At 43.3% G+C, this 26907-nt stretch overlaps 1 protein-coding gene across 4 annotated transcripts in view; it reads left to right on the forward strand.

Moving 5' to 3' along the window:
• Positions 1-26907, forward strand: part of GFPT1 (glutamine--fructose-6-phosphate transaminase 1) — a 41688-nt gene continuing 14781 nt past the window's right edge. For 2 of the 4 annotated variants that reach the window (XM_033159159.1, XM_033159161.1), the window contains exons 1-14: positions 1-40; positions 8247-8354; positions 8960-9067; positions 11063-11188; positions 12232-12290; positions 13833-13967; positions 16997-17058; positions 18141-18220; positions 19567-19620; positions 21581-21686; positions 23727-23890; positions 24547-24642; positions 25701-25798; positions 26581-26701. In XM_033159159.1, the coding sequence (XP_033015050.1) occupies positions 34-40; positions 8247-8354; positions 8960-9067; positions 11063-11188; positions 12232-12290; positions 13833-13967; positions 16997-17058; positions 18141-18220; positions 19567-19620; positions 21581-21686; positions 23727-23890; positions 24547-24642; positions 25701-25798; positions 26581-26701 (1324 nt within the window). In that variant the 5' untranslated portion in view covers positions 1-33. The remainder of the gene's footprint in view (positions 41-8246; positions 8355-8959; positions 9068-11062; positions 11189-12231; positions 12291-13832; positions 13968-16996; positions 17059-18140; positions 18221-19566; positions 19621-21580; positions 21687-23726; positions 23891-24546; positions 24643-25700; positions 25799-26580; positions 26702-26907) is intronic. The other 2 variants (XM_033159160.1, XM_033159163.1) reach the window with 1 other exon arrangement.

Here is a 26907-nt window from a genome sequence, read left to right on the forward strand (position 1 = left end):
CAGCCGCCCTGCTCGGTCTCCTTAGGCGCCACCATGTGCGGTGAGGAAGGAGGGAGAGAAGGAGGGAAGGAAGGAGCGAGGGAAAGGCGGACGGCGGGGAGGGATGGAGGCTGGCGAGGTGGGCGATGCTGAGGCGGCTCCTCTCGAAAGGTTTGCCCGCTTCCCTCAGGGCAAACGGCAGCGGGTTGGGCTAGATGACCCTCGGGCCCATTCGTGCTCTACGGTCGTGCATGCAGTAGCCTTTCCTCAGCCCATGTGCAGAGTGCCTCTGAGGGAGGGGGGACGGCAGCACCTGCCTCTCTTTCTCTTCTTGCCCCCCTCCCCCAGCTGCTTCCTCCTCCACCTCATTTGCTTTCCTCCTCCAACTCTTTCACCATCACTGTATAGAGGGCCTCGGGAAAGACCCGGGGGCTTAGCCCAGCCTTCCCCTCCCTTGTCAAAAGTCCGACGCTGGCTCTCTTGAGCATGTGCAGAGTGCCTTCGCCTTCAGGGTGGTTCAGAAGGGAGATAATAGGAGGTTAGTGGGGACGGTGTGAATGTGCAGGTGGAAATCAGGTGGGTGAGAGAGATATGGTTTGTTTACAGGCAACCCCATGTTTGAACATTGCGGAACATTTAGGAAACCTAATAAAGCAAAATCAGGGAAATATTGAAGGGGGAAGCTCTACAACTGGTTTAACAATAGTGATCCAGTACTGTAGTAGTAGTAGTAGTAGTAGTAGTAGTTATAAAGTGGCATCAGGGTCTGTAGTGCTTTGAAGACCAGTAGCATAAGCAAAACACAGGTCTCTGCCCCAAGGAGCTTACAGCCTAAATCTTATGCAGGTGCTAAATTGAAGGGGGACAAATGTCTTGAGGGAGTGGCGCAAGTGAGGCTTGTGGGGAAATTAGCGTGAGAGGAGACGACTGTGTGATACTGTATTGGGAAAGCGGGTGTAGATTGCTGATGATAAGGTAGGGGGTGAATTGGCAGAATTCAGCAGGGAGATATTTTCAACTTCGTTTTCCGTTAAGCTTAGGGTGGCTAAATAAAACAATATGGCAATAGGTTAACCTCCTAGAAATATAAAGGGGAACAAGGGATGGGAAGGAGTGGCAGCCATCCGTGCAGTAGAGGAACAGCATAGGTGTGTGTGAGAGAAGTAGACAGGTAGAAAAGCAGATTTGCCTATTCAGGAGCTTCTCCACACCAACTTCAGGGCTGTCTGCCTTTCTAGCAACTTGTACTGAAGCTAGGGTTTGCCAGCAGCGTTGCTGTTGGTAGGTGGAAGGGCTGCTTCCATATCTCTGGCTTGCATGTAGGTTTTTACTCTTTACGTGGTGTTTGTTTTGCGCACTGAGCTGTTTACAGTGGTTCCAGAAAGATTTTATATTTCATTTAATCCCCATTTGACGTTGTGTTTGCACATGGCCTACAAGCACATCCTTTTGATGTGTTGAAAGGTGCTGTTTAAACTTTATTGAGTTTCAAAAGCGGCTTCTAATGTGGCACAGAAGAAGAGGGGACGTGGGAGAAGAAAAGAGAGTCCTCTTATGTAGGCAAAAGGCAAGGGGTGTTTGGATCAATTCCAGAGGCATCATCATTAATAGGATCATTGCTAATAAGAGATTAAATGGGGAAAAAATATTTTGCAGCTTTTTCCTTTTTAAAAATGTTGTGAGATGACTACCATGAAATACATATTTAAAATACCAAAAAGAAAGAAAGAAAAGAAATAGTGCAGAGCGCAGCAAAAATGACATAATACAGTACAAGTATAAAGAGGAGATGATAGGCACATATCTCTGGTGGTGATGTGCCACTATGCGGCACATAGTTAAACCATGGAACTCACTCCTCCAGGAGGCAGTGATGGCTACCAACTTGGATGGCTTTAAGAGAGGATTAGACAAATGATAGAAAGGGCTATCAATGGCTGCTAGCCAGGATGGCTAGCCTCTGCCTTCATGGTCAGAGGCAGCAGTGCTTCTGAAGACTAGTTGCTGGAAACCACAGGAGAGGAGAGGCCTCTTGCGCTCCATTCCTGCTTGCTGGTTTCCCGGCGGCATCTGGTTGGCCACTGTGAGAACAGGATGTTGGATTGGATGGGCCATTGGCTTGATCCATCAAATCCAAACTCTTCTTCTTCTTCCTCCTCCTCCTCCTCCTCTTCCTCCTCCTCCTCCTCCTCCTCCTCCTCCTCCTCCTCTTCTTCTTCTTCTTCTTCTTCTTCTTCTTCATAAAGGGTACAACTACAGATGAGGCTCCCTGATCTTCACCTGCCTAACTTATTTAGAGATCCTAATAAGAATGTCTCATTATTATTTTAATAATATTGGAAGTTTGTATGTATATAGTTCTTTTTGTGTTTGGGATGCTTCATGTGCATACATTTATCAACTGCTTTGAACAGTATATAAATTTTATGGAATAAATAAATTGAATCAAAACACATGACCCCACTCATCCTTACAAATTCCTTCTATGTTAAATTGATCAATATGATTATCCCCTTACTGTATTCCAAAGGACTAGGCACTGAAGAAAAGCAAAATTGGTTTGCTTGAGGCCACTTAGTGAACCAGGACCTTCTGGTTGACCACTCAATTAACATTTGTATTATCTTGGTGTGCAGACGTAGGATAGGTCTATATGTGCTTATTGAATCCCAGGCCATTGGGCCCATCTGGCAGTGGTTCACCTGGGTTTATAGCAGGAGTCTTTTCCAGCAGCACATGGAAGGTGTCGGAGATGGAACATGCTCTGCCACTGAGCCCTTCCCCATATATCAACTATTCTTTCGGCTTTCTTAACACTAAGGATTTCTATTGTACTCTGTGTCACCTTCAGGTATTGGTGTGGGGTTTTTTTAAATGTGGGACACAGGTTCACGAGAAATTTCTCATGATGAGCAAAGTGAAGAAGAGCTGTAGTCACAGTTTGCTCATGTGCATTTAATGCTATGCAAATTTGTCTCAGAAAATGGAAAATGGGGCAGTGCTAAGAATAGAAGAGGCAATTTATGCTATAAATAGTTTGCTGTGAGCACAGTGCAAGTCTTTCTGTGAATTCAATCTTGGGAATGTGTGGGATTCTCAGATTGCATAGCATAATCTGTTCTTTGTCTACAAACACATCCTTTAAAATATTTCTGAATACAGTTATAGACTCTTGAATGTCTTGTTCCAAAATGAGAAAGCAGAATTTCTTGCCTTTAGAGTGATGGAGACTGACAAAGCCAATGCCTTTTCTTCAGGTCATATTTCTGAGGGGATTATTCCTCTTGCATGTTTGAAATTGTAGGGTTTATTGCCCTTGCAGTTTTATCTTTACCCTGACATTTCTGTATCTCGCTTGCTTATTCTTCGATGGACTAAGTATAATTCATCTATTGTTAATGGCCCAGGTAGAATGTAGATGTCCAGACAAACCAGTGTAGCAGATATATATATATATACCTTGTTCATAGTTGAATGTGAAACTTATAGCCGGTTTAAACTTGCTGCAGAGGTAAGGATGGGAGCAAATCTTACAAGATCACTTTCTTTTAATAATTAAACTGGTGCAGCATCAAACTGGAATAATTTCAAAATCTGATAGTTATTCATAGCTTAGTGGGTTAACATCGCCAGGGGTGGGAGAGGGGGGGTTGACTACAGGACTAAGAGCAGATTCCAAGCATTGACTTCTAGGTAAATAAGAAATGCCTGAACTGACAGAGCAGTTTTTTCCTGTTCAGCAAAATAGAGTGAGATTGTTGGCTCTTTGTAAATGGGTAGTTTGTTCTGGTTTTCAGTGTACAACTTTAATTTGGGACCTGACTTGCTGTGAAATTGTCCACCCTAGTAGAGCACACAGTGTTCATTTCTGACCCATTTGGTTTGACTAAGTGTAGTGACTGGTGCTCTGTTTAACATCTGCAGTGAAATAAATATTTCTACTGTTGACATTAATTTGTTTCAGCAATTTTTATCCTGCCCTTCAGCGCAAGTGCTCTCATAGCAACTATCATATCCAAAGAATCTCTCTCCACCGTGCCTCTTAACCCCAGTATGAGCTATGGGGCCCACTAAAACATTTTTGTTGCATGTGGTCATTCTTTACCTTCTCTCTGTTCCTGTCTCTCTCTCCCCCTCCCCTTTGAAATTTCCCCTGTATTCTATCATTCTGCTTTGTTCTTTATCCTCTTCCAGAAAGCTTAACCCATACCTTAAACAAGTACAAAAGGAAGTGTGGCACCTGAACCAATCTGGTTTAGGCTGGGCTGCAATCAAGTTTCTGGTCTCAACCCACTAGCCTGAACCCTCATGTTTCATAGCCAGGTGTTGCCACCAGGAGTGAAACAAGCACCTGCTCTTCCTCCTTCTGGGTAGCTTCCAATTTCTTGCTGATATCAAGCTAAGGAGGCCTATAGAATTCTTTTGACTTTAAGGTTACACAAACACAACCCTTCTTAAACCCCCCTATTTTTTATCTGAATTCTGAAGTACAGTATTGACTTGCAGTGGACATGGCTGAACACAGCTGAATTTGTGAATTCTAACTGGGCTCTCTCAGAAGAGGGACAGCAGGAAATCAACTACTTTAAAAGGGAGGATGGTAGCTCAGTAGCAGAGCATCTGCTTTCCATGCCAAAGGTCCCTGGTTTGATCCCCACCATCTCTCCAGGTAGGTTAGGGAAGACTCCTCCCAGCAATGCTGCAGAGACCATGGCCAGTTGGTGTTGACGGGCTATGGTCTGAAGTTTAGCTATACAATTTTCTGTTTTATCTGTGGTGAATCACAGTTGCCCCCAGGCAAGTTTTGGAGTTGCAAACTGCCCTTTAGGCAGCTCTGAGTGGGGCCGTGTCTGGAGACCCCCAAGGGCAGCCTTGTGCTAGCCTTGCATTCTGCTGACTGCATGTGTCTATGCTTTCCTAGTGTTTGAAACTTAGGGAGCAGCTGCACCGCCAGTAGTAATTATTAGCACAAATATCTAGCCTTACAGAAGTGACCTATTGGAAAACCTACAAAGGAAAACATATTTGAAATATAGGATGTGACAGCCATGTGAAATAGCTGCTAGGAGGTTGGGCACCGATCCTTGTAATTTTGTAATATATTACTGTGCTTTAGGTGACAAATTATATTTGCTTCCAGAATAAGGTAGAGAGCTTTGAGCTGCCAAAAGTTGGTGATTCTTCTTCCCATCTGCCCCTTTTAGGTGCCTCTCTAGATGAGCTAATAACAATTCTTCTTGGGAACTTATTTTCAACCCTGTCATCACAGAATTTTCAAAAAGAACATTTCCTCCTATGGACTATGATCTTCTTTATGAGCTGAATGAGTAAATTTATTTCACTGTAACGTTTTACTGCCTTTCTTCTTTTCAACTCATGCAAATGAGGAAGTGGTCTTGGGAGTGTGCTGTGTATGATTAGTTGTTAAAAATATGTGATAGCAGCACACCTTAAAATCAGTGTGGTGCTTGTACACTTGGAGGGAGCAAGGGATAAGGTAGGATTGCCATACGTTCAAAGTTTCACAGACATAGCTGGCCATTTGGTCTTCGGAAACAGTGTCTGAGTACAAAGCGCTGAAATGTCAGGGAAACTCCGGACGTATGGCAACCCATGTTGGAAGTGTAGATGTTGGCGAATTTCCTTAAAAATAGCTTAAAAGCGTCTTTCGTTTTTGAGATTGGCCAAAATGAAAAAAGCCATGCATCAGAATTATTTGCAATATCTGGCCAAAATTATGAAACCAATAGCACAATAGGGGCTTCAAACCAGTTTTGAACAATATATCAATATATTGCCTAGCCCTGAACAGTACATCTGTGGAATGTGCTTCTTTTCCCCTGGGGTCAACCAGTGTTGGCTTGCCTTAGTAACTAGGAAATCCCACGGCTTTTTGGGTGTCTCCAAGGCTTGCGGTATAAGGCTGGCTATTCAGGCATGGTGTGAGTGGAGTGTGTGTCTCTCTCTCTGATTCCATGCTCTCACCAGAGCCAAAGATATGTTTGCTGGTAGATCATAGGTCAACATTTGTCCCTAGATGAGGGACCATAAGGAAGAGGAAGAGGAAAGGGATGAGGGTGTCTGGTGAACTGAAAGCACACCATGGTAACAGGCTGCTAGTGCTATGTGGGGCAGATCTTTGGCTACAACTAAATGAGCAGCGTTTGCCAACATGGTCTTGCTGACCCACCGCAAGCTCCCTGTTCACATGCTTCTGACTTAATGTGAGTAATATGAATACTGAAGCAGCCTTGAATGATGGCAGGACTGAGCCAGGGAGCCAGTGAAGTGTTAAGCAAGAAAGTGGACCCTTTTCCTGAGGCAAGATTGGCTGCTGCTTGAAGCAGACAGTCTTGTCGGTGGTGGCCCCCTATCTTTGCAATGCCTTTCCAAAAGAGATCTGCTCCCTTGGTCATTCTAGGAGAGTTTTTTTTGTGTGCCAGCTGTGTACCTTTTTGAGAGGTAAGGGTTATAATTGGAAAGAAATGTGAACGGTTGCTGCTGGGGGTGGTCACTGTAAGGATTAGCCCAGGCAAGAATGAGAATTTTGAGACTCAGTCTAGTTGTGAGGACAGCAGAGCTCTGTTTAAACCCAGATGTCCTCCAGTCCAGTTATGTAGAAAGGGGTGGGAGTAGTGGGGTCTCTCTCCATTGCTTACATCCCTCCAGTTCATGCATTTTTCTTGCATCTGACTTTCAATATTGGAGCATGTCTAAGGAGAAGAGCAACTGGTGGGATAGGCAGACTTTCAGCAAGATCAACTGTGCCAGTTGTGTGTTGTTGGGCAGGTAGTGGGGTTGGAGAGAAGTGGGGTTAGCACTCCATTGTTCACGTGGTTCTTCCAAGAGTTAATCAGTCTCTTCTTTGTTTTTTCTTAGTTATATTGGGGGGCGGTGTTCCCAAAGTTCTTCTCTCGAGTTGGAATGCTTTACTGCAGTGAAGTGTTCGTAATTTATAATGTTGTTGGCTATAATGAAATTGAACACTTCCTTGTAGCCACTGGGAGTTTGCAACCTGTCTGAAATCTTGATAAACTGGAATATCGTGACTTAAGCTCCCCATCCGGCTTCCTCCCCGTTTCTTGTGCCTTGCCAACTTTATAAGAAGGTGCGAGTACGGCAGTGCCCTTTTACAGAGGGAGTTCATGCATGGAGATTATAAGGGATTTCCTTATAAATCTCAAATGCAGTACATATTGAGCATGCAAGTCATTATTGTGACAAGGCAACTCATTTGTTGTGCTTGAGAAGTTGGAGCACATGATGGACTTTCCCAGGAATTGTGGGATCCATGGATTTGTTATTGCTTGGGGCTGGCCCATTGGGTTTACTCTGATTTGAACTAGCACTGAATACCACAGTGTCTAAAAAGTAAAAATCCCAGAATGTGGGGCTTTTTTTTTCTCATGCAGATGGTAGCAGAGATGAGGCCTAAATCAGGTGATCCGGAGCTACTGAGATAATTCAAAAAATCCATAAGAAGCCTGCTAGATTTTCTAGGACCAAATCTAAGAAGGGTTTTTGTCTTTTGTTTTGGAAGGATGGCTGTAATGGAGGGCTGCACTTTGCAAACTCAAAATTCTTTGCCCTACATCCTTGCACTCCATTCTAGAGTTCACAGAGTGGAGCCAATCCATTGCACTCATCTACAATATGTTTTATACTTTTTAATGGTTTTTTATTTTATTTTTTATTTTATTTATATCCCATCCTTCCTTCAAGAAACCCCATCTTAATGGATCCTTCTCTCATCCCTGCAGTTGCTTTTACACACTCTCTGTTTTACTTACAATTTTAATTGTGCTTACAGTGGTACCTCGGGTTACATACGCTTCAGGTTACAGATGCTTCAGGTTACAGACTCCGCTAACCCAGAAATAACGCTTCAGGTTAAGAACTTTGCTTCAGGATAAGAACAGAAATTGTGCTCTGGCGGTGCAGCGGCAGCGGGAGGCCCCGTTAGCTAAAGCGGTGCTTCAGGTTAAGAACAGTTTCTTAACGAATTAAGTACGTAACCAGAGGTACCACTGTATGTACAATATATATATATTATATATATATAATACTGCTTGGGAGAAATGTAGCAAAAAAAAGTATGGTGCTTTTTCTTCCTGTGGCTTGCAATGTTTTATAAAAATGAGTTTATTGACAACACTTTGGGGGCTGTGCTAATAGAAATCCTACACAAGCACTGTTTCAGTTCATAGTTGTGAAATGCAGTATTGCATGTATATAGTCTTTGTTTTAATTTCTAATCAAACTTGCAGGCATCTTTGCTTACCTGAACTACCATGTTCCCCGAACAAGACGGGAGATCCTGGAGACCCTCATCAAAGGGCTTCAGCGACTGGAGTACAGAGGATATGACTCTGCTGGTAAGCTGCTCACCCTTGTCTTTCAAACTTATTTTCTGTGGATATGGTTTTAAAAGTACCGGTATATGGTTGCCAGTAAAGTCATGGTCTGCAGTGTGTAAGCAGCAAGGCTTGGTGTGACTTATTCCACCTTTCAGTTCACATGCAACAAGTTAACATGTTTAGTTGTATATCTTGGACACAAACTGTTATGTGCCCAGGTATTTGGATTAAGTTTAAATCTCACTAGGCTTTTTGAGATGTCTTTTCCCAATGAAAGAAATCTCCTTTTCCTCACAGGAGCTGTATTGTTTGACAAGAGTCTAACGGTTAACATAACTGACCCTGTGCAGTTGGAATGCTTGGATATTCTTCAATGTCCCAGCAATGCAGCCAATGGCTAAAAGGGAACACCTAGGCAATGTTATGTTTCTAAATCTTGCACTGGCTTTTTTTGTAATTACGTACAGCCATAATGGTCTGTATGTTCTGAAACCCTGCAGTTTTATTCTAGCCTGTAGAAAAATGATTGTGGAAGTTAGGTTAATGATCTTGGAAAGCAGAACAATTAATATTTCAAGCCAAATGAGGTGTGTGTGATTCACCTTAAGCTTTCTGTGTATTAGGAGTTGGAATTGATGGAGGCAATGATAAAGACTGGGAGGCCAATGCTGGCAAAATTGCACTCATCAAAAAGAAGGGGAAAGTGAAGGCTTTGGATGAAGAAGTGAACAGTAAGTCTAGTCCTACACAATCCACCTTTTCTCTTTGGTGGTCTTTGTTCGTGATCTCAATACCATTCAGCAACCTTTCAATGTATTGTTAGGTGCAAACTGAAAACACTTCCCAACACATGCTGTGCTCATTGGTATACTAAGTGATAAACTATATATTTATTTCTATAATGCAGTTCTCAGATAAATCAAATTTTCTAATCCTCCCTGTACATCTGCCTTGCCTGTTGAGAGCAAATGTAGAGATTATAGCATGATCCCTTGTTGTTGGGTCATTCTTTGGCCAATTAGACTCACCTTTGGAACACAGACCCTTTCTCTCTCTTTCTGGTTATAGTAGAGGCAGCATGAATAGGGAGAATGGTAGCGGAGAGTATGCATGAAGAAAAAGGGGTTACAAGATAGTGGAATTCACGCACTCTGCATTGTCTTGTCCATCACTTCCAGAGTGAGACCTCCTTTCTTGTCTGTTACTGATAAACTAGTGTCCTGTAAACTGATAACAGCAGATAACCAGACCACCTTTGCCAAGTGAGAAACTACTGAAGTTCCCAATGGTGGATTTATTCACATGCATCGCCAAACCATGGTTTGATGCTGCTTGAGTGGCCTCATGCGTGTTCCCCTCCCTCACATTATGTCAGACATAGGCAAACTCTGGCCCTCCAGATGTTTAGGACTACAATTCCCATCATCCCTGACCACTCTTCCTGTTAGCTAGGGATGATGGGAGTTGTAGTCCCAAACATCTGGAGGGCCAGGGTTTGCCTATGCCTGCCTTATGTGCTCCAATGCAAGTTGCTTCCTCTTTAGCACAAACCAGAACTTGCTGTTAAACTGGCCAACTATGGTTTGGACTTGCCCTCCAAACTGGGATCACAAACCAAACCATGGTTGGAAGCTGGTTTGCAGTCCTGCATTGGAGGGCACATGCAAATCATAGTTCAGCTGTTAGGGAATTTGCAGTAAAGGCAAAAGTAAAGAATTAAAATGGAACGTGTGAGTAGAATGCTTGTTCATATTGCAGCCAATGATTTAGTTTATACAGCAGTTATGTATTTCTGTAGCTGCTGGTCTTAGGAATTGTTTAAATCAAATGTTGATGCTCTAAGCATGGTAAATTGATACAGCCACAAAATAAGATGGTCTTTTCTTAACTTTCTATGTACTAGAAAAATGCAAGTATTAAATTGGTGTGATCTCTGGGTGGGAAAACTGTAAACAATGGAGAAGCAAACGTCTCATGTTTTGCGTTCCGTTCAATGCTCTCTATTTAGGAAGCAACAACGTGTGCTAATATTGTGGACAATACTTTGTTTTAAACTATGGCTGTTTTCAGAGAGGCATGGTGGAGGACCTCTGCATTGTGGACTTACTTTTATCGTAAATGTTGCTGACTGAGATGGCTGGCTTTAGTCAGAACTTAGGTCGGGATGGTTGACGTTTTTTGTCCCACATTCCCTTCTGGACATCCTTCCAGGGGACCACATGCCAATGGTGGGCAGGGCCAGAAGAAAAAGTTGGTAGAGTAATGAATCTAAACATTGCCTTTGTTCACGAGGCTGGTTTCTACAAACACTCATGCCCCTCTCTGTCTGCCATGCAGATCAGCAAGAGGTGTGATACACATTTCAGCCAGGCAAAAACACTCTAGCAGGGTGCGGAGTATGGCTGGTATGGGGGGAGGGTGGCCTGGGGAGATTCCTCAGGGCCAGATGGAGAGGTCTGAAGGGCCACATTTGACCTTTAGCCCAGAGTTTCCCCACCTATAATTTATGTGTTGGTGGAAGTGGACCACTTCACACATGCAAAAGATCTGTAAATGTTAGAAAAGAGCTCACATTCATGAGTGAGTAGCCTGAAAGCCTTGGTGTTTTTCGTAAAGCCTCACGCTGCATTTCTGAAGCCAGTGGGTGATGTCAGCTGAAACCTTTCCCTCCATTCAGTAAGAGTTGGGGATCCTCTTATGAATGAACTTTTCCCCACTTTACATAGAACAACAGGATATGGACCTGGACATTGAGTTTGATGTGCATCTTGGAATTGCCCATACCAGATGGGCCACCCACGGCGAGCCCAGTCCTGTCAACAGCCACCCACAGCGATCAGATAAAAACAATGGTAAGACACAGCCATTACCTTTTGGTGGGTGTGAGGGATGAAGTGACGCTTTGACTTTTGTCCTAGCAGAGGCTTCTGATGGCTGTTCAGAGTTGATAAAGTGTCAGGCAGGCAACCTTCTTGGATAGCTGTGTTCATCTTCTTGAACAAAGTACCAGGTAGCAAGACATGTAAGAAGTAAATCTTAGTGGTCTTAGCCTTTATTTCCAGGTGGTAGGAGGCAGATAGTCAGAGACTGTTTCAAGTTAAAAATAAGGCTAGTCTCAACTCCTTTTAAATATGCAGAATGTTCACAGATGATAATGATTTTAAAATAACTTTTTAAAAAAGTGAGTCGTGGATTACAGAATAAATCATATATTACCTTATAGAGATTTTCAGAAAAGGTTAAATTTGAGTACTCCCTATTATATTGTTTCTAGATAAAAATCTGTGATCTGAGGCACTGTAACGACTGCTATAAAGCCCTTCTGTTAGTATTGCACTAAGGTTAAAATACATGGGTTACAAGCATGGGTTATAATTCCCATTAATCTGTTGTATGGGTTCGTTTAATCTGTTAAATGTCTTAATTCTAAAGGCTCCTTGGGGCTGAAATTGAGCTGCCAGCTAGCTACCTTGTACTTTGTTGATACATCCTGTTTAGCATAGGCAACTATCATTCCTGGTGTGTTTAGTACAGAAAACAATTTTGGGTAATGGCCCACATGGAAGATGGCCTACATTCTCTCTTACATTAGGAGATTGAACTGTAAATGGTTCTGGGATAAAGTAAATTAATACTGCAGTTGGAGGCAGCAGGTGGCATTAAACTACTCTAACTTAAGCAGCCAAGCAGGGATTGTACTTTCTTTATTAAATTTGATCATCCATCTATCATGTGCTTGTGGTTGGCTTGGCTTTGGGAATCCTAGTTTCTGTTTCAGGCTTTTGCCTTTGAACAAGGTGCTTGGCACCTCTCTTTTCTCTTGGAATGCCTCCCTATTTTTGCGGGCTGTTTTATGATCATAGCTACTAAAGTGTTTTCTCCCCCTGTGTTTCAGAATTTATTGTTATCCACAATGGCATTATTACAAACTACAAAGACCTGAAGAAGTTTTTGGTAAGTGAAGCTCCTTGTGCTGTGCTGTGCTGTGCTGTGAGTTTAAACAAAGTGGGAAGTCTGAATCTGCTTGTGTTTGGATCGTAGGAAAGAATCACTTGGGCCTGGTAGTTTTGTTCACAAATTATGCCAGCATTCTTCGGATGCTGAGAAGGGAGACACTTTAGATGCCTTTAAAGTATTTATTACATCAGCTCATGCTCTAACTTTAAGGAGTGGTTAGATTGTATGTTGCCCTGGGCTGATAGGTATCTTCTATGTCACCCTGTGAAGTGCCTTAGGGATGCAGGAAGGCACCTTATCTCAATTCAGGTTGTTGCTTCATCTCATGCTGTACTGTCTGCACCAGGCTTCCCCAAACTGATGCCCTCCAGGTGTTTTGGACTACAGTGGTACCTCAGGTTACATACGCTTCAGGTTACAGACTCCGCTAACCCAGAAATAACGCTTCAGGTTAAGAACTTTGCTTCAGGATAAGAACAGAAATCGTGCTGTGGCGGCGCAGCGGCAGCGGGAGGTCCCATTAGCTAAAGTGGTGCTTCAGGTTAAGAACAGTTTCAGGTTAAGAACGGACCTCCGGAACAAATTAAGTACGTAACCAGAGGTACCACTGTATAACCATAACTCTCAACAGCCCCAGCCAGCATTGGTAGCAGCTCTCCAGGGTCTTTCCTTCCCTGCCTGCAGATTGCATCTGGGACCTTCTGCAATCAAAGCATGCACTCTTGTCACTGCGTTTATGGGCCTTCTCCCATGAACATTAGTGGCGTTATATAATAATGAATATTACAATCTTACCAAAGCTGGATAATTTTATCTTGCTTCTAATTTCTTTCAGGCTTAAGTGTGTAATGTCATCGTGTGTCTATTAGGTTAATGGTATTGTATTGACTTCAGATGAAGTAGTAGAATTAAGAAATCTAAGGAGCAGATGAATATATTTCCAGGAATAGTCTTCAAGGTGCCGCAATACTTTTTCTGTTGTTTGCAGCCACAGACAACACAGCAACCCCCTCTGGAATTTTTCTTTGCAAAAAGAGGTCGTGGGGTTATTAACCTAATTGTTTACGGTCATATGTGGCACCAGATACATTATCAGCTGCTCTAGAATGCTATTGCCAATCTTCCCCTCCCTAACCAACAAAAATTGAATCGCGGCCCATTCTGGCCTTTGAGAACTTTGCCATTGGGTTCCGTGCTAGCTTGGTTGCATTTTGTGGTTAGCATCTGCTCTGCTTTCTGCAGGAGCGCAGCAGTGAGCTGGAACCATGCCCATCAAGACATGGTTGTTTTGCTTCTGCATTCCTTTATCTATTCTATTTGATTCTTTCTCTGAGCAGGAGGACTTGAAATTAATGAATGAAAGTAGAGCAGTTGTAAGAAACAGGAGCAGCCTGTGCAATATTTTTAGAATATGGTTGCTATGATACAAAAATAGTGTGTAGTAGATATTCTTTTGTCCAGCCCACATGTGCAATACGGTATTCCATATTTCCATTGTTTCGACTAACACAAGTCATACTTTTTAAATGTTTTTTTCAGGAAAGCAAAGGTTATGAATTTGAGTCTGAGACTGACACCGAGACAATTGCTAAACTTGTCAAGTACATGTATGACAACCGTGAAAGTGACGATATTAGCTACACCACATTGGTAGAAAGGGTCATCCAACAGCTGGTAATTCTACATTTCTTCATAAAGCAATTATCACCCATAGGAGACAATGTACAATTCTTAGGTTTTGCCAGACCTTTTAATATGTTTCATGGTGAGGCTTCAGGAATTACTTAGTCTGCTTTCTCTTGCAGTTCATAGCTTTTACCAAACTAGATGTAAGTTAATTGACTAATTGAGAGACTATCCTGTGATTCTCAGACTAGGGATGATGATGATGATGATGGTGATGATGATACCTCTCAGCAGCTTTTGTTACAGTCAGCCACAGTGTTGAAATCCTGATCATTCAGATTGGTCTTGGGAGTCTTTTCTTGTGGAACAATTAAGGTTGTGTTGAAGGAGTTCTGCTTTCTCCTATGGCCATTGACTTATACTGCACCACAAGAGTCTAACCTGCCCCCTCCACATGCTTTTTAACGTCTGCATGAAACTTCCAGGAGAAATACGTAAGGACACAAGAAAAGCCTGCTGGATCAGGCCAGTGGCCCATCTAGTCCAACATCCTGTTCTCACTGTGGCCAAGCAGATTCCAATCAGTTATCTGGCAATTTGGCTTGAGGTGTTGCCATCTGTGACACACAGCTCCTTCTCTTGTTTCCAACTTCTCATCCCTGTTGAAATCCTGAAGGTGGTCCTGGGTGGGTGAGGGCAAACAATCTGAGATTAAATCCAGATAAGACAGAGCTGGGTAGAAAGATTGCCTGCTCCCAAGCTTGCTGGGCTGCTGGTCCTGAATGGGCTACTTTGTCCCTGAAGAACCAAGTGCATTCTCCTGGACATTGATGCTAACAAGAAAATAGTGGTGACACAAAGTGCATTTTACCAGCTGGGACTGTCTCCCCAGCAAGAGAGGTTGGCTCTTGCCAGTCACATTCATACTGGACTACTGCAGTGCACTGTACCTGGGGCTGCCTTTTAAAGATGGGTTCGAAATTTTTGACAGTGCAGAATGCAGTGTCCCAAATTTTATTGGGAACTGGGTGGTAGGAACATGAGATAGTCCTACTGTATCAGCTGACCTGGTTACTAGTGCATTTATAATGCTGATTCTGACTTTTAAAGGCTTGAAGTGTCCAATATATTTGAAGGGTTGCCTTCACTTGTGCCAAGCTCCTGGTGCTCTGAGGTCAGCAGTGGGGGCCCTTTTAATTTGCTGCCTCCAAAAGCAGTGGAAGCCAGAGGGGCAGCCCCACAGCTTTGGAATTAACCAATTGTTCATGGCTTCCCTAAAAGGTTGGTCTGCTTCTGCTGTTGGCTTTGATGATACAGGTGATACTCGAAAAATTAGAATATCGTGGAAAAGTTCATTTATTTCAGGAATTCAACTTAGAAGGTGAAACTAACATATGAGATAGACTCATGACATGCAGAGCGAGAGATGTCAAGCCTTTATTTGTCATAATTGTGATGATTGTGGCGTACAGCTGATGAAAACCCCTAATTCACAATCTCAGAAAATTTGAATATTGTGAAAAGGTGCAGTAGCTACTCAATCCATAACACCTGCAAAGGGTTCCTGAGCCTTTATATGGTCTCCCAGTCTGGGTCAGTAGGAATCACAATCATGGGGAAGGCTGCTGACCTGACAGCTGTGCAGAAAACCATCATTGAAACCCTCCATTTGGAGGGAAAGCCTCAAAAGGTAATTGCGGAAGTTGGATGTTCCCAAAGTGCTGTATCAAAGCACATTAATGGAATGTTATGCGGAAGGGGAAAATGTGGAAGAAAAAGGTGCACAAGCAGCAGGGATGACCACAGCCTGGAGAGGATTATCAGGAAAGGACCATTCAAACGTGTTGGGGACTTTCACAAGGAGTGGACTGAGGCTGGAGTTAGTGCATCCAGAGCCACCACACACAGACGGATCCTGGAGATGGGCTTCAGATGTCGTATTCCTCTTGTCAAGCCATTCCTGAACAAAAAACAACGTCAGAAGCGTCTTACCTGGGCTACAGAAAAAAAGAACTGGTCTGTTGCTCAGTGGTCTCAAGTCCTCTTTTCTGATGAGAGCAACTTTTGCATCTCATTTGGAAACCAAGGACCCAGAGTGGAGGAAGAATGGGGAGGCACACAATGCCAGATGCTTGAAGTCCAGTGTGAAGTTTCTACAGTCTGTGTTGATTTGGGGAGCCATGTCATCTGCTGGTGTTGGTCCACTGTGCTTTATTAAGTCCGGGGTCAACGCAGCCGTCTACCAGGAGATTTTGGAGCATTTCATGCTTCCTTCCGCAGATGAACTTTATGGGGATGCTGACTTCATTTTCCAGCAGGACTTGGCACCCGCCCACACTGCCAAAAGTACCAAAACCTGGTTCAATGCCCATGGGATTACTGTGCTTGATTGGCCAGCAAACTCACCTGACCTCAACCCCATAGAGAATCTATGGGGCATTGTCAAGAGAAAGATGAGAGATATGAGACCGAGCAATGCAGAAGAGCTGAAGGCCACTAATGAAGCATCCCGGTCTTCCATAACACCTCAGCAGTGCCACAGCCTGATAGCATCCATGCCAGGCCACATTGCGGCAGTAATTGATGCAAAAGGGGCCCAAACCAAGTACTGAGTACTTATGCATGCTTCTACTTTTCAGAGGTCCACTATTGTTCTATTTGCAATCCTTGTTTTGATGATTTCATTTAATATTCTAATTTTCTGAGATTGTGAATTTGGGGTTTTCATCAGCTTTACACCACAATCATCACAATTATGACAAATAAAGGCTTGACATCTCTCGCTTTGCATGTCATGAGTCTTATCTCATATGTTAGTTTCACCTTCTAAGTTGAATTCCTGAAATAAATGAACTTTTCCACGATATTCCAATTTTTTGAGTATCACCTGTACTTTAGTAATTTTAGGTGGTTTCCCTGGTCTCTCAGGATACTGTTTCTGAGACTTAAGCTGCAATGTATTGTAAGCTGCATTGAAAGAGTTTTCTCCCAAAGGCTGCATATTAATATTTTAATTAAAACATTTAAATGATGTTAACTGAAAAAGTAAAGTGTGTGTTTGTTTGTTTTTCCACAAGGAAGGTGCATTTGCCCTTGTATTCAAAAGTGTTCACTATCCTGGTCAAGCAGTTGGAACCAGGTAAATACCATCCCAGCAGTATGCTATGTGTTTCTCTAGGCCAGTTTCATTATTTGTGCACCCACACCCTCTTTTTGATAGGCTATCATAGATTTAAGCCAATTTTGAATTGGAGGAAGTTCTGTTTGCCATATCTATTATGCAACCCTGTGGTATAATATTCCCTGTTTTTCAAGTTACCTGCTGATGCAAAAATATTCTCTTAGAAAAATGACCCAATTCTTTAATGTTATTTTCCACAAACAGTTCAAAATTAGCAAAACAACCAACATCCTGACTGTGATGACTGTTTAGATTTTCCAGGCTGAATCATATCAGTTTTATAGCTTACTCCAAAAAATTGTGAGAATTGTAGTTTGTGAAGGGTCTGGAAACCTCTTTTGAAAATCCTTTGCTTGCCTCACCCAGACCTGTAGTTCCCTTGGTTCCATTAGGTGAAAGGGATTTTCAAGGCAGTGATCTTGTTTGCACTTAACTGATCTCAGTGGTACTGACTTTTGAGTAAGCATTTCAGGTATCAGCTGATATGTGTAAGACAGACAAGTCCTCAGATGGTAATCAGTTTGGTTCTTTTAAGATTTTGCTTGGTTGCATATTTCTGTCACATCTTTACAGTCTCAAAATTCAGGGTTCTGGAGAGTTTGACCCACAGATTGTGAACTATACATTCAGCTGGTATGGGATGCTTTTAACTGTCTTGGCTTAAAAGCTGCCCAACTCTGAACTATATAGATTGTGAGTTAGTGTTGTTTGCCATTTTGCAAGCTGTAATTGAGATCAGATTAGTGAGGTCTCCCCCCCATCTTTTTTGTTCTGTGCAATTTTGAAGCTTGGATCTGTGTCCTGGTCTGACACAAACACACCACCCCAGGCCCATAACCCTATCCCTGCCCCCTCCTCACAGGGTGCTTTGCTTGAACTTGCTGTCTCCAGGCCAAACTTTCTTCTCCTTGGTTATATCCTTCAACTTGGGCTGTGCTGACACTTAGCTAAGCTGCAAATGTGATCCGGCCCTCCAAAGGGAAGAATCAATGCAGAAACCAGTGTTTATTGGCCATGACAGCTGCATGTCTTGTTTTCAGGAGAGGAAGCCCGCTGCTCATTGGAGTGCGGAGTGAGCACAAGCTTTCTACTGACCACATTCCAATACTGTACAGAACAGGTAAATATCACAGCTCAAAGAATTTCTCGGCTCCTTTCCCCCCCCCCCCCCCTTTTAATGCAAGTGTAGCAGAAGTGAGAAGTTTGGTACTATCTGCTGAATTAAAACCTTATGAATATGGAGATGAGATGCTATGGGAGACTTCTAAAAAGCAAACCCTGTTGTGTACTGCATTCCTTAGTTGGATTTGGATTGTGGAAAGTGCAGAAAAATCTAGTTCTGTTCTTACAATGTTAGAAGTCATGGCTCTGCATAGGTGGTGGGCTCTCCTTCATTGGAGGTTTTTAAGCAGAGTTTGTATGGCCATCTGTCAGGGATTCTTTAGGTGTGATTCCTGCATTGCAGAGGGTTGGGCTAGATGACCCTTGGGGACCCTTCCAACTCTATGGTTCTATGACCTGCTCTACAAACCTGTATTGTGCTTTGCAACAGCTGAAGCATCATGGTTTCCCTAAATGAATCCCCGTGGTCCTAGTTTTAGTAGAGGTGCTGTGAATTCTTGCTTAGAGATCCCACATGGCCTCTTCTTCCCTGTACTGTTCCTAGGGATTTCCGGCCAGAGGGAAGGAATGATTGTTAAATCAATCCACCCTTAGATACACAGTGAGCAGCTTGGTAGTAAGCAGCTCCCCTCATTTTGCATAATATCACTATATACCTTGTGCACATGGCACCTTAGCTTTCTGGTATGAAGACTGACCAGTATCTTCAGCTCGTCTTGTCCCCCAGCAAAACACCCCTGTGGCTTTAGGAATGTATGCATTCCTTCAACTGGATGGCAACTAATGCTACAGTCCTATAGGCTTGCCTTAGAATACCGGTATCGCCACAGCAAGGTTTATTGGCCCTTTCTTTAATTATTTTATTTGAATCTCACTTTTCAGCAAGCAGCCCAGGATAGTACCTCTTGGAGGTAGGTTAGCCTAAGGGCAGGTGACTGGCTGAACACCGTCTAGTGAAGTATGTGACTCGGCAGGGGTTTGTAGCTGGGTATCCTCCCACTGTTCTGCTCCAAGTAGCTCCATGCTGATGCTTCACCCACAATCTGACAGTTATGAAGGTTTATTGGAAGTATCCCTCCCAGGTGCAAATGCTAATGCAGGTATTCATGTGGGGCAATGGGTACAGGAGCCCTCTTCTGCTGCTGCAAAACCGCTTCATCTCAGCCCCATGGGCCAGAAATTCTCAGGACTTAACACAGTTCAAAAAGCACCGTGTGAACTGCACTTCCAAGCCAAATGTCTACCTTCTGCTTGTATCTAATTTTTATTTTAAGTTGACATTGCTGAAATTTCTTTCGTTGTCAATGACACACTGAAGTTATTTTTTTCGTGTTACACTTTCAGCCACACAACCTATGGATCATTCTATTGATGGAATATCCATAAAAATGGAGGAAGGTGCCTGAGACATAATTCTTCATTCTATGAGGAGTCCTGAAAATGAATTAAGACAATCACTTTCTCTTTAATGTGTAGCTGATTGCTTTCCATTTGAGAGGAGGGACCAGCTTCACAGGGTATAATCTACTATGTTCATTTGAGCAGAACTTTTCATTTCTTAGCCTGCTTTTCTGGGTGCAGAAGTGCATACAGAAACGGTGTTCTTGGCTTTTGATTGTCAAGATGTGCAGCCTTGTTTGTTCAATGGAAAGTGATGGCAACATATTAAAGAGATGGCATTGGGGGCGGGAGATTCTGCATGTGAGAATCCTAATGGGGCTTTTCCACTTAACCAAAAGGTCCTCTGATCCCTCTCTCACCTTCTCTGGTTTCTCTGTCTTCTGCTGATTTTGTTAATTTGAAACCAACATCCAGGTTTGAGGATGTCTGACTTAACTGGAACTGGCTTTTTTCTTTTTTAAGTCAGTATCAACATGAGAGCCATGTTTTAATACTAAAATTTAGAATACATTTAACATTGGCGCTGTCGAGTACTGATCTGAATACTAACAGTTTGCCAGCGGGTAGATAATCATGGTAAAAATGGGGGCAATGCCAGGAAAAATATGGTAGCAAATCCAAATGTATCTTTGGCTTTAAGGAAGAGCTGCTTGTTCTGTGATTCACTGCTACTTTAAATCATTTGTGTGCAAATATTCTTCACAGAACATGCCCATATTTTCACCAGCTCTGACTGTCAGGTGTCTTAAGGCTTCAATCCATCTTGTGTCCTATGGGAGCCAGTTCCATAGTTTTAACTAGACAGTGCATGCTAAAACTATGGAGCTTGCTCCCACAGGATGCAGGGATGACCACCAGATTCAATGGCTTTAAAAGAGGATTAGAGAAATTCATCGAGAAGAGGGCTATCAATGGCTACCAGCCACGAAGGCTATGCTCTGCCTCCACGGTTGGTCGTTTGTATTTCTGACAATTGTGAGAGTCATCCTGAATCAATACTTAATTTTAAGTACAGCATGCTTGACTCTAGAACAGCCTGTTCAAAATACCGTACATTCTTCACTGCCCCAGTCCATGTTCTCCTGATGTAAACTACTCCAGGTAGCTCAGTTGTCTTCAGAAAAGCTATTCTGGCTCTGAGGTTTTGAGGGCAGCAGCCCAACACCTGTATTAGCTGCCTGTCCAGGGCCCACATTGAATTCAAATTTAAGAACACCTGATTATCTTAACACAAATGCCATCTATTGTTGTTGTTTTTTTTTTAAATTGACAAACACAGAACTAATTCAAAAAGGCTTGGATGTTGTGCATACGGAATTGCTTAGAAATTGGCTAGTTTAAATCATGTTCTTAAGAAAAGCTAGACTGTCATTTTACATGACAATCCCCACTCCACACCAAAAGGCATTCAGCGGTTTCACATCCTTCACCCTTAATCAAAGCTGAGAGCCAGTGTGGTGTAGTGGTGAGAGTGTCTGACTAGGACCTGGGAGACCAGGGTTTGAATCCTCACTCAACTGAGAAGTCCACTGGATGACCTTGGACCAGTCACTGCCTCCTAGCCTAACAGGGTTGTTGGGATAAAATGGTGATGCAGAGGAGAAGTCCGCTGGCCTCCCTGAGCTCTGTGGAGGAAAAGTAGGATATAAATGGAAGAAGTAAATAAATAAATAAAATAAAATTGCACAAGGCAGACTCCCTGGGAAAGCCTCCTGCACAGCTCCTGTTGAAATGAAAAGGCAGTGGCATTGGTCTTGCCCACTTCCTTTCAATGGTGCTTCTGCAGGAAATACTCCCGTGGACTATGCCAGCAACCTTTAAGAAAGTGAAGCTTCATGTTGGTACTGTGACTTGGTGACTTGGGGTGAATTTTATCAAAGGAATGAGGTGCCTTCGTTTGCTGTCAGTTGCTTTGTGCGCTCTTATGGCAGCTAACTGAGCTCTCTTGCCTCCGCAGGCAAAGACAAGAAGGGGAGTTGCAGCCTTTCCCGGGTGGACAGCACCACCTGCCTCTTTCCTGTCGAGGAGAAAGCAGTGGAGTACTACTTTGCATCGGATGCGAGGTCTGTGGCCCCCGTGGAGTCAGCCAAGTCGCCTTCCCACAGCATGCACCAAGGAGGAGGTTGGCTGCTAGGCTAATGCAGTCAGTGACAGGCTACCTCTCTTGGATGAAGGGCCAGAGAGGGGAGAAGAGATAGTGACTGGCATTTGTGTGTCACTTTCAAGTAGCATGTGTGTTATATGTGGCATAAAATGTTTCCTCACTTGACCTGTTTTGTGGACACCTTCAGCACCTAGTGTACTTCCAGTGGAACAGGAAATGGGTGTGAATCTAACAGACGAGGTACTCTTGGTGTCAGAGCCTCTAAGGCAGGCTTCCTCATCCTCAGCCCTCCAGATATTTTTGGCCTAAAACTCCCATGATCCCTAGCTAGCAGGACCAGTGGTCATGGATGATGGGAATTGCAGTTTCAAAACATCTGAAGGGCCGAGGTTGAGGAAGCGTGTTCTAAGGCTTCTGATTATCCTAGAGCCAGCAGGTTATAGCTGATAGTCTGGGACCAGCTTGTTTATATTTTAAATTGCTCTCCTGCCTTTCCTCCCAAAGGTGCCCAGGAGGGCTCATGACTTCACGGTTGTGTGGGTGTTTGAAGCTTTCCAAGTGGCCTCAGTTCAATTGCTATATCTCTGCCTAACACCATATATGTTGGTGTCAGCTCCTTAGAGGGAGAGCAGGATAGCAGTTAACTTTCCTGTGCTAATATCATCGCTGTGGACCGCAGCAGATGTTTGGAATATTTGCAAAAACAAATAAATAAAATTATTTATTAGCAAACCTGAATGGCTTCCTACTCCTTATCAGTTCTGGGATCAGTTCTCCTGTAGTGTTCCAGCTCCCTTTTACCCACTCACCCACTGTTTAATTTACTAAGCTTATCAGGCAGCCTATTTAGTCCTGTTGAAAGAGGAAAGTGAAACTACCAAATGCCTAAGCTGCTTGGGGTGCGTTCTGACCCCAACAGCTTCTCAAAATAGGGTGAAGAACGCCATAGCATTTTGTGTGTGTCATAAGTTTTGTTTTTATGCTGTTCTACCTCTTCAAAAGCAATGGAGTATTTGAGTGTGTAGTTTAATTCTAGTTCTAGTCAGCCCAACTCAGTTCTACTCGGAGCAAAACTATTAAAACTACCGTAATGACCCTCAGTCATGTGCATTAACTTCAGTAGGTCAACTATTGCAGGGGTCTGTTGGAGCCCAGACGGACATTTTGCCTTAAGGGTTAATTCTGCTCCAATTCAACTTTCTTGACACAGGAGTTAATACTCTCAGGGTACAAACCTCCTACACTGATTTCTTATTTGTAATGTTCATCGGGGAGGGGGCACCTTTCATGCTATTTGGGTACATTAGACCCACTTCTTCTCTGGTCCCAATAATTAGCCTAGGCATCTTTTCTGTTTTCTTTTCAAGAGCTTACTGATAGATAGTCCAATGAGGAATTTAAATTAACGCGGGGGGGTGGGTCCAATTAGACCATGTTTTTGAAATGCACAGACAATAAAATCTATTTTCTTATGTTAAACAGGAATGATTTTGTGATCAGTCATGATCTTTGTTTCTAGCTGGTCTTAAAAGGGCCTGTAAAAAAATGGAAAAGGGTTAAATAAATGCAATAAAATTAGCATAAGAGCTGAAAAGTAGGTTACAGTAAAATGATAAAGCAAGGATGTTAAAAATGATCCAGGTAATATGTTAAGTTGCAGACCCTTCATAGGTTTTTTTTGGAGGGGGGGGCTGTAGTTATATTCCATTTCAGCATCGTAGTATTTATCATTATTATTATTAGTAGTAGTATTTCAAAGTTTATATAAAAATACAGTAGGACCAGTCAGCTCAACTCTTATCTCAAGACTGGTATATCTACTCTTGCAAACACTCTGGTTCTAATATGGTTTCATTACTGGATAACTGGAGTCCAATTGTTTTGTAATGTGTCTATTCAGTGAAACTTACAAGTTATTTGCCCATAAGCATAATAGTCCAGATTCTTCTCCTTCTAGTTTCCATCAGTGGAAGGCGAACCATTCTCTACTCTTTTACAGTGCAGTTATTGAGCACACCAACAGAGTGATTTTTCTGGAGGATGATGATGTGGCAGCTGTTGTGGACGGCCGTCTCTCCATCCATCGAGTCAAGCGCACAGCGGCTGATCATCCTAGTCGCGCTGTCCAGACCCTACAAATGGAGCTCCAGCAAATCATGAAGGGTATGTCTGTGTTGATAGTCAGGGCTTCCCAGTTTCAGGTGTTTGTGTTTGTTTGTGAAGATCCTTTCTGGAGGTTTGCGGGGACACAGGCTACCTACCTGGAGGCTTACAATTTTTTTTAAAAAAATGGCACAAAATGGGAAATAGACAGGGAGGGAAGAGGAAAATCAAAATCAAAACTCGGGTAGTAATTTCTGAAAAGCTGTTCCTATCATGACCAGGTGGCACAGCCCAAGAGCAGGACTCCATCCGCTCTGCTGCTTCACAGTTGTAGTTTATGTATCATAACTGAATTGGCTGCATTTTATTCTTTTCTTTACATTTCCCAGGCAATGTTGTTTAGCCGCCCATGTTCACTGTACTAAAATATTTATATGTAAGAAGTTGCAATAATAATAAAACACCACATTCTGAAATAACGAACAAGAAAATATAAAGAATTTCTCCATCAGCAAAAAGGACAAAATTATATTAGGATGTCTACTATCCTATACATACTAGGAAGCAAGATTTTTTTCCAGCCAGAGCTCACCAGAACTCGGTTCTGACACCTCTCAGGTGGGCACCATTGCCATCAGCCCCAGAATAAACAGAATAAACATTGCAGTGTTGTTTCCATCCAGTCTACCTTTTGCTGCTGTTTCTTTTTTTTTAAGGTAACTTCAGTTCATTCATGCAAAAGGAAATTTTTGAACAACCAGAATCCGTTGTCAACACCATGAGAGGAAGAGTCAACTTTGATGATTACACCGGTAACTAAGTCAAAAGCATGTCAATTGTGTTTGGGTTTTTGAGGCGCTTTTGCTTAATAAAGTACTGCTGATTAAGGGGGGAGTGGGGCACAACAGGATGGTCTGTATACAGAGAAATTCTATGCCCCTTTTGCCTTGCGTAATGTAAGGATGATTCATAGAACTGTAGAGTTGGAAGAGACCCCAAGGGTTATCTAGTCCAAACCCCTGCAATCCAGGGATCACAACTGAAGAATCCCTGACAGATGGCCACCCAACCTCTTCTCAAATACCTCCCCTGAAGGAGAGCCCGCTACCTTCTGAGATAGTTCGTTCCACCATCAAACAGCTGAGGTAGAAGTTCTTCCACACTATTCCACCTCTGCTTTCTGTTGATTGCACTGTGACCGCTTTGCTGATGAACAAGTTTTCCTTCTCCGCTGGGATGCTTATTAGGACTGAGGGGCCCACACTTGGTACTTGCCTTCTTCCTGGTGTCTAAGGAGATGACATTTGCTTGACCCTACTGTGTACTGTAGGGACGCGGGTGGCGCTGTGGGTTAAACCACAGAGCCTAGGGCTTGCTGATCAGAAGGTCGGCAGTTCGAATCCCCGTGACGGGGTGAGCTCCCGTTGCTCGGTCCCTGCTCCTGCCCACCTAGCAGTTCGAAAGCACGTCAAAGTGCAAGTAGATAAATAGGTACCGCTCCGGCGGGAAGGTAAACGGTGTTTCCGTGCGCTGCTCTGGTTCGCCAGAAGCGGCTTTGTCATGCTGGCCACATGACCCAGAAGCTGTACACTGGCTCCCTCAGCCAGTAACGCGAGATGAGCGCCACAACCCCAGAGTCGGACAAGACTGGACCTAATGGTCAGGGGTCCCTTTACCTTACTGTGTACTGTAGATGATGAGAGGAGGGAAAGCTCTGAGATTCCTCTAAATGGACAAAATAATTCCTGAAGTCTTAGTTGAAATGTCTCTTATGTTTTTCCTTGAGATGTTGTTGTTGTTGTTGTTGTTGTTGTTGTCGTTGTCGTTGTCATGTTAAATACCTAAACATTTGTGTCTACATTTATAATAGTGAATCTTGGGGGTTTGAAAGATCACATCAAGGAGATCCAAAGGTGTCGGCGTCTCATCCTAATTGGTTGCGGAACAAGCTACCATGCTGGAGTTGCAGTAAGTGGCAGACTTTGAGTTTTCCTTTTGAATAGCATTTCAAACACATTGAACAAATTACTAGTGCTGTGCTCCTACGATGGCATCTGTGAAGCTGTGGAGAGTGGGCGCTGATAGGAGGTGAATGTGGCTCTCATATGGCTCCTTGTAACCGTGACCTGTCCTTGTAGCATCATTTCATTGGTCTGTTTGGTTCTGCAGATGGGAGGCATATCTTACTGAAATTACCTACTGGGTCATTAATTCTCAACTGGAGCATGGAAAGACATACTCAGTAGAACACATAGGAGACAACTCCTAGGGACTGAGGTCCCTTTCTCCCATCCCCAATAAAATATTGGAGGGGGCCGGGCCCCTGCAAAGTTGATGAGCATTGGCATTCAAATGGTGTTCGTGTACCACGTCATTGTGCGAGGCAGGGCTTAACTCCCCCCCATATTTTATTCAACTTGGTACCCCTGGTAGAACAATTGGTATGTGGGAGTCTTACCAGAACTGGAAACTCACTCCAGTTCTGATGTAATGAATCACATTTTCTTTGAGGACTGTATAGTTTATTTTGCCTATGAGAATATGTTTTAATGATGCCAACCTTGGACCCTCTTTTTGTTTCTTGCACTGAAATTGAAAAGCTAAAATGGCATCCCTTGTCCCTGCACACTTTCTCCCTCTTTAAATGACACAAAGATGGAGAGTGGGAGCAGGACAAGTCCAGAATCTGCTGCACTGCTTCATAGGCTGAGGAGTACTTCTCTCCTTTTTCTTTTCCTTTTCTTTACCAGACACGTCAAGTTCTGGAAGAATTGACTGAATTGCCTGTCATGGTAGAACTTGCCAGTGACTTTTTGGACAGGAACACTCCAGTCTTCAGAGACGATGTCTGCTTCTTCATCAGCCAGTCAGGTACGGGAGGGTCTTTGGCCTGGGAGTAGTGCTGGGCAGGTGGCAGGCCAAACTGAGACCAGTAGGCGGCTACCTTTTGCTAGGCTCATGACCTTTGACCTGGCGTGCTACCGAGGAGGGAGGTTTAGAATCCTGTAGAGCCAGGAGCCGCCAAGTCCAGTCAGGATTCTCCCTGCTTGGAGCTCTTAGCACGTGCTACTTCTTAG

This window comes from Lacerta agilis, chromosome 8 (assembly GCF_009819535.1).
Source record: "Lacerta agilis isolate rLacAgi1 chromosome 8, rLacAgi1.pri, whole genome shotgun sequence".
NCBI lineage: Eukaryota > Metazoa > Chordata > Lepidosauria > Squamata > Lacertidae > Lacerta > Lacerta agilis.